This window comes from Euleptes europaea, chromosome 14, assembly GCF_029931775.1.
Source record: "Euleptes europaea isolate rEulEur1 chromosome 14, rEulEur1.hap1, whole genome shotgun sequence".
NCBI classification, from domain to species: Eukaryota; Metazoa; Chordata; class Lepidosauria; order Squamata; family Sphaerodactylidae; genus Euleptes; species Euleptes europaea.
Genome location: NC_079325.1, coordinates 41,754,808 through 41,762,974, shown reverse-complemented (window position 1 = coordinate 41,762,974; position 8,167 = coordinate 41,754,808). Strand labels below are relative to the sequence as shown.

Here is an 8,167-nt window from a genome sequence, read left to right as displayed (position 1 = left end):
CCAAAGCATACCAATTCATCCACTTGCAGTTAAGGCAACCAATAAAAGCATGTGCCCACTATAATTTATGCACTCAGTCATTTTCCTTCTGAACCTCTAGAAAACCTTCACATTGACTTAGTAGCTCCACCTCACTGTATTTATTGCCCAGCTGCTATTATCGTTGCCAGTTTGTTCTCCCTCAGCTATATTCTACTATATTCCATGAAATTAGTTGTAGAACTTTGCTGACATTTCCAATTAATGACATATTGTACCTCCAGAGAGTTGTGTCCTTAATTAGGTGAATTCTAGATAGATTTTCTTGAAGGGGAGTCCGGCAATGATAGACCAAGGCAACATCCATTGGAATATATATGTTGACCCCATAGGCCTGGAGAACCGAGTGGACAGACGTCTGAATCACTTTCTTTGGATCAACAATCATTTTCCGAGGATTAACAACGTGCTTCCGATCAGGTTCCCGGAGAACATGCTGCAGTATGTTAACCCCAGGTATTGCATTCCAAGAAGAAGTGTTGAATCTATAAGTGAGGGTGAACACAGTTTTAGGGAAGATGTGATTTTCAAAGAGGAAAACACCAGCTTCTGGATATTGCCCCTGAAGGTTCTGCATCATGGTTTTCCAGTCTGCATATTTCCCTGGTAAAATAATTTCATCCATGTCATTTAGCAGTACATATCTGCTCCTGTACATGTTGCGATAGATACAGTCATTCAAGGCTGTGATTTGCCCATAGTAGCCAATGTCCTTGGGATCCATTGAATGATGCCAAGAAGAAGAGACCTTGAGGTACGCATCAATGGGCCAGGGAATTATCTCAACAATCCCTTCTGCAATATAAAAATCCAGCACTTTTTCCATCAGTGGGCTGCAGCTGGTCTTGTAGATCACCACTCTGTCTACCCCAAGGATTTTATACATCTCCATGCTCTGCACAAACTGCAGGATGTTGTTGTACTCTCCAAACATAGTGGAGATGCAGACTGTAAAATCCACAAGGGAACCTGCAGGATCACGGTTTCTTATTTCAAATAATGGTAGTTGGTCAATATCTCCATTAGGAGACCAATGTATTGACATATAATGTGGTTCCCAGTCCTCTGGTTCCAGACATTCCAAGTCCGTGGCACCATAAGGGAAGTCAAATCTATCAGAATGGACATCTATTTGAGCCTTGGAGATGTATATTTCACCATTGGATGGGTGGCAGAACCAGCAGTAAAGCTCCTTGACGTCTTTGTGGTGGACTATTGAAATCACTCGTGTCATTTTGTTCTTTCTGTTGTCAAAGTAAGGAGCAATAATGAAAGTTCGGTTATCTTTTAAGGGTGTGATGGTATTACGGGCAGGAATCCCTCTGCAGAGCTTGATTGCTGGCAGAGACATGGAAAATCGTTTTGTTCTGTGGAGATAGGAAAGAGTCACTATTGAAGCGCAGGTAGCAATGCAAACAGCAACCATGAGGTATGATATTTTCCAAGACATCTCAGGCTCTCAGTTGGCTTTGTGACGGAATATTAGGCAGCTGCTCTGCAACTGGAAAGAAAAAAACAGACACACAAAATAGAGTAGGAGAGCAAACACGGGCATTGAGTTTGACTGCACTGTAGATTTACTTATTTTATTTATTTTCATACTTCTAGCCCACCCTCCCCCAGCCAAGGCCGGGCTCAGGGCAGGTTACAGCATTTTAAAATCTTACAATATGTATAAAATACATAAAACCATTAAAACCATTCCCTTACTTATAAAACAATGGCTGCCATATGAGTAAAGTGCCCACTGTCGCAGATAATGCTGACCATAAATTAGTATCTAAAACTAGGTCGGCTGACCTAGTGGTCAGCAGACTAGTGGTCTGACACCCTCTTGTTTTTTGGACAACAAGAAGGTGAAAATTTTAGTCTGAAAACTAAAATTGAGGAGAGGAGGGCCATGTGCGCCCTGAGCTCCTTGGAGGACAAAAGCTCCTTGAAGACAAAAATGTGATAGATAGTAAACAGAATACTGATCAGAAAAACACTGATGTCTTCCACATGGGTTATGTGCCCCACATTCAACGCTTTCGAGAAGCAGGTTTTTTTCCATACTCCCCCACAGAATCATGATGCATTTGTGCACCTCCAAGGACTTCCTCAGTTTTTCTCCAGTCTTTCTCAAACCAACTTAACTCCGAAGTTTCGGGGAAGACTGCATTAAAGCTGGGATAGCCACTATGCCGGAGGAAAATTTGCATTTTGTTGCTCATGTGGAAGCCATTTTCCTTGACCCTGTCCACAAGGCAGCCATGTCCTCCCCCAGTCACCAAGGGTTTTTATTTTTTTTTTTAAAAAAAAAATCAGCACTAGAACATCATTATATTAATATACCATTGTAATAATAGATCAGGTTGCCAACCTCCAGGTGGAGCCTGCAGATGTCCTGGTATTACAACTGATCTCCAGAGGACAGAGTTCAGTCTTTCGAGGTAAAACTATGCAAGAAAGTAAAAAAACCTTGGATTTTTATGAACATGGCAAGCAAGTCACTCGTCGACAAATAGATCGCAACGGATAGCTGTGTTAGTCTGTCACTAACAGTAGAAAAGAGCAAGAGTCCCATAGCACCTCCAAGACTGACAAAATTTCTGGCAGGGTATGAGCGTTCATGAACCACAGCTCACTTCTTCAGTATCTGCCATGGCAGGAGCTTTCATGAGCCACAGCTCACTTCTTCAGTATTTGAAAAAGTGGCGCACGAAAGCTCATACCCTGCCCGAAATTTTGTCAGTCTTTAAGGTGCTACTGGAGTCTGGACTCCTACTCTTTTCTACTGCCGCCAACAAATAGTCATTAAAGAATTACAGATTATTAAATAATTACAAATGGTTATTAAATAATTACCCCTTTTGAAAATTGTGCAGTTCTGTCACATTTACAAAACTCTGATTAATTTGAGTATTATTTAAACCTGCCTAAAGCAATAGGCCCTTGCTGGCAACTTACCTGCCATAAAATTGGCTTCTCGATCTAAGGTGCATGAGAGTGGAAAACTCTGGACACCCAACAGCACAATGCGGTTGTCATGTCCTCCTCCTGAAGCACCAAGGCGTGTCTAGATGGCAGCCGAGAGGTCACTAAAGTACTTCGAAGTTAATCCAGCATAACCATTTCTTTTGCTTGAATACAGATGTCACAGCCAATTTCTAGAATAGCTTCCCCCCTTGAATTCAGATGCAACAGCCAATTTCCAGAATAGCTTCTTGCACAAAGCAAATACAGAGATCACAAACGCACGCGCAATGAAGCCATCAGATCAGAGAAGGATGATGACCCGGGGGGGGGGGAATTACCCAGCTTCTGCACCTTTAACAGGAACTCAATCTGTATATATATCAGCAACAGAAGCATTTCAGGGGCAGGGAGAGAAACATGAGCACCTGCGGGCATCTGCGGATGAAGCGGCTGTTAAATGCACAGAAACCAGAGGGCCCCGGAAAGAAAATGACAGTTCGACATATGACATTGTACTGAAGCAACATTGTTATTCCCCTCCTCCCATCAGGGCTTTCAAAAGTTTTGTTCTGGAAGGCACTGCAGAAATGTCAAAGCAAAACTCCGAGAAGCAAATTCTAAGCAGCAAACATGCGCCGATTACTCTACAGCCAGCCCGTTTCCCTCCCTCGCCACATCCAACTCACCTCCTGCGGGAACAGCACGCTTTCCAGCAAACGCGGGACACCTCTCACTTTAGAAACTCCTGCAAGAAGCCCGTGAGCCAGCTGCTTTGGAAACATCAGATAATGAGCTTTGCACAATTGCCTCCCACATGCCAAACCCTGCAGAACCACTAATGGAGCACATGCTTCCCATTGACCTGAAGCTGAGGAGCTCTAAACTATTTTAACCCTTTCCCCTTCCTTTGCTTTACAGGAAAGCCACTTAATTGCTAATCATTGTATGCGCACTAGGGTCTTGTATTAGACACACTCCTTGGTTCGTTCCTTGGCCACTCACCTCCACTCCAGAAGGCAAGGCTTTTATATGCGCAAGAGGCTTTTCTCTGGGAGCCAAGAAGCCCCAGCAACTGAAAGCTCATAGTGGAGTGTGTGAGGCCATTGGGGGCTAATGAATCACAGCAGACAAGTTTTCACAGACAGAGAGCTCAGCCAATCCTTCAAGCAGATAGGAAGAAAGCAAGAAAGCAGCAGGGGCTCTTCCAGGAAGGGGGGGCTGCTGCCAGGAATCTTTCCTCTCCTGGGCTGACGGAGACCGGAGGAAGAAGAGAAGGATGGTGTTTTTAAACTGCATTGCAGGGATAGCTCGCAAGCTTTCCTAATCATACTTAGGAGTAAACAGGAGTCTTGCCACACTAACAAGAGACTTACTGGGCTAAAGACGGTCAAGGTTTTGCTCCAGCACCAGCTTTCAAGAACCAGGATAAAATCTAGTTAGTCTTTAAAGTACCACAAGACTCCTGTTTATTTTTGCAACCGACTCGCATGGGTACCCTGTGGCGTTTTGACTCAAGTGTTCCTTGAGCAGCAAGACTGCAACAAAATGCCCTTTAAGAAAATGCTTGTTGGCTATCTAATCGTGGACCTATCTAGAGAACAGCCTTATTGTAAGTTCGCACACGTTCACACCTATCTGAAATAGGATCCCTGATTTAAAGCCATGCAGTTGGTAGGGAATTGTGAACTCAGAAATTGTTAAGTAGGACTAATTTCAAGGCAAACAATTGTTTCTGGTTACTCTTTCACCAATTGTGTTTCTAATACAAGGATACCTTGGAGATATTGCGGGTTTGGTACCAGACTACTGCAATAAAGTGAATATCACAATAAAGTGAGTCACATGCATTTTTTGGTTTCCCAGCGCATATAAAAAAAATGTTTACATTATACTGTAGTCTAGGTGTGCAATCGCATTATGTCTAAAAAATAATGTACTGTAATAATAAGGAAAAAGTTTGAAATATTTGGGAATTAGCAAAATGTGACACAGAGACATGAAGTGAGCACACGCTGCTGGAAGAATGGCGCCAATAGACTTGCTCGAAAAGGCAATATCTGTGAAGTGAAATAAAGTGAAATACCATAAAATGAGGTAGGCCTGTACAAATCTTCCTCCAAAAACCTCAGCCTTACTAAAATAGCCATACACTGCATAATGCGTGACATGGCTGCCAACACAAACAAGCGACTTGTGAAGAAGTGCCTAGAATTTATTTTCCATTCACTTTTGATGAAAGAGGCATTGTTTGTGATGCAGATCTTGGTTTCTATATGAAGAAACTTGGAGGTGGTGGAGGAGCTGGTTTATTTATCGCACTGTTCTCCCATCCTTGGTTTTGAGAGCTGATGGCACCAGGTCCTCAGTTTCTCTGTTTTATCTTCATAGTATCGCTTAGAGAGGGTGACTGGTCCCAAGTTGCCCAGTGCTTGAGAAGGGATTTGAATTTAGGGCTCCCCAGTTGTATTTCAAGTCTCTTAAGCACTACACCACATTGGCTTGTAACAATGAGCTCTTTCCGTGACTATACAAATAGATGGGAGGGTATGTGTGCAAGTAAGTCATGTACTTAAGGCAGGGGTGGGGAAGCTTTTTTCTGCCAAGGGCCATTTGGATATTTTGAACATCATTCGCGGGCCATACAAAATTATCAACTTAAAAAGTAGCCTGCTATATTTGGTCAAACATTTAGCCAAGAGGCACGACCGGAGACGGCTCAGAGTGTCTGCCACATAGAGCGACTCACTTTTGAGCTCTGCTGTCCCCAGCTGGGCCCAAGAGATTCAGGCAGGGCAGCATCCTTCTGAGCTAGAGATCTGCCAGGACCCATGAAGGGCCAGACCAAGGGATTTCGCGGGCCTTATACGGCCCCGGGCCTGATGTTCCCCACCCCTGACTTAAGCTGGCTTCATGTGGAGGAGTGGGGGAATCAAACACGGTTCTCCAGATCACAGTCCCTCGCTCCAAACCATCGCTCTTAACCCCAGCACAATGCCAGCTCACTTTTGAAAAGGAATTTGCCTCCAGAGTACAAATCGTTGTGTTATTCTGCAGGAAGTTATGAAATGTGAATGTGGGGGTCAACAGTAGTATCTGTTAAAAGCCAATCTGTTCCCATGGAAATCTTTCATACAGGTCTTGCCAACCCTTTGTCAAAGTCTGTCTCTAGTTTATACATAAACTATTTTATGAGGGAAAAGAAGAGGGAAAGCACTAAAAGGTTTCCATGTTCTAGGGGACAGGAATCACCAATTTCCTTCATTACAGTGGGAAAGCAGTCCCTCTCTTTTGGGATACCGATGACTGGCGCTGTTAGTCAGCTTTTTCAGAGGGGTAACAGATTTCCCGAACAGTAACATCACATGGCTCGTTCAGCTCTGTCAACATTTCAGAGTAAACTGTAATTGTTTAAATCCCTCCTTGAAAGGGGGGGATTAGTAAATTTTGCCACGTGCAGAGAAATTCCCCCCCTACTGATGAAGCTCTGCCTAAGCTTGATGCAGATTACAACATACTCTGGCTTTGTGGCAGCTTTGACACTTGAATCTAAAAAGTGCCGAGAACGGATTTTCTGATCTTTTTTTGTTTGTTTGTTTTGTAGCAGGAAGTGCAAAGCCAGCACTTTCCATTAAACTATCTGGGCTGCAAAACCCACTGTTAATGGAAGCCAAACACAGAGAAATCTACATTATCTGACGTGACCCGGTATTGATCGCCATGCATGGAAATTCACTTCACTGTTGAGAAATAAATCCATTTGTTTCTGATCTGCCTTTCTTTCCAGCAGGTATCCAAAGTGGTTGAGGATAGCATTCTCCCTGCCTTCATTTTTATCCTCATAACAACAACCCTGTGAGGTAGGTTATGCTGACAAAGAGAGTGACTGACCCAAGGTCACCCAGTGATCTTGAACACATGAAGCTGCCTTACGCTGAATCAGACCCTCAGTCCATCAAAGTCACTATTGTCTACTCAGACCGGCAGCGGCTCTCCAGGGTCTCAGGCCTCAGAGGTCTTTCACATCACCTGCTTGCCTAATCCCTTTAACTGGAGATGCCGGGGATTGAACCTGGGGCCTTCTGCATGCCAAGCAGATGCTCTACCACTGAGCCACAGCCCCTCCATCTTCCATTGCATGTGTTAGTGAGCAGGCACTGGAACAAAAGAACGTAAGAACAGCCATGCTGGATCAGACCACTAGTCCATTTAGTCCAGCATCCTGGCCGGTCAGAGACCCTGAGAAGCCCTACAAGCAGGACACGGAGGCCACACCTCCCTCTACGCTTGGTCTCCAGCAACTGCTACTGATCATGGAGTACACATCATACCTAACAGCCATCAATGAACTTATCCTCCATAAACTTGTCTAATCTTCCTTTCAAAGAAACTGAATTTATTGGTCATCCTGTTGTGAAGAATGCCACAGATTAGCTTTGCTTTGTTCGCACTGTGCGAAGAGATAATTTATTTCATCTCTCCTGACAAAAATGCAGCATGAAGGTGAATAGGAGTAAAACTGTCTGTTTTAAATGAAACAAGAACAGGCCCAAGCAAAATAACCCCTGAGATAAACAAATTTAATTCTTTGAAAAATGTCAAAAATGACGATTATTTCTTCTGTGGCAAACAAGATGACTCATGGTCCTACATGCAGATATGAACAATGAATTCTCAAAACCACCACTGAGTTCCGCAGGGCTTTTCTAAGTCAGCGTGCATAGTATCGCGGTCGAGTGACAGTTCCTCTCCAGAACGCCCTCAGCCCCAAGTCTGGGATGCCAGATGGCGTCCTGAGCAGACACACCAGTGCGCCGCTCCTGCCTGCATTGCGGTTGTGGTATCAACTGTTTTACTGTTGCTAGTTTGCAGCAGCTTTCCCCCCACCCCCAAAGAAATGTTCTGTTCACCAATATACGACTTTCACACCCAACAATATTTATGGAATTTTATTTCATCTTCATATTCACTTCCCAGCAGTGAAGTAATTTCATTCTGGTTTAGTTCACGGGCGTCTCGTTAGGAGCTCCGGCACACTCTCTCTGCAAGTGAAAACTTTTATCGTGTCTTTTTACAACTTTTACCCAGGGTGTTTTAACTAACTGTCCGTCTGAAACCTGAAATAATCTCAGGGTCTCTTTAGAATTGTTTTAAAGACAAATCAGTAACACTG

At 43.8% G+C, this 8,167-nt stretch overlaps 1 protein-coding gene across 1 annotated transcript; it reads right to left on the bottom strand.

Annotated features, from left to right (window-relative positions):
• Positions 1-181: 181 nt before the first annotated feature.
• LOC130486838 (uncharacterized) lies at positions 182-1,465 on the bottom strand. Its single transcript, XM_056860138.1, has one exon. It carries the CDS (start codon positions 1,463-1,465, stop codon positions 182-184), a length of 1,284 nt encoding a protein of 427 aa, XP_056716116.1.
• Positions 1,466-8,167: the final 6,702 nt, after the last annotated feature.

Bases quoted from the DNA above. Each gene is read 5' to 3' on its own strand.
- LOC130486838 (XM_056860138.1), bottom strand. From the start codon at position 1,465: ATGGTTGCTGTTTGCATTGCTACCTGCGCTTCAATAGTGACTCTTTCC.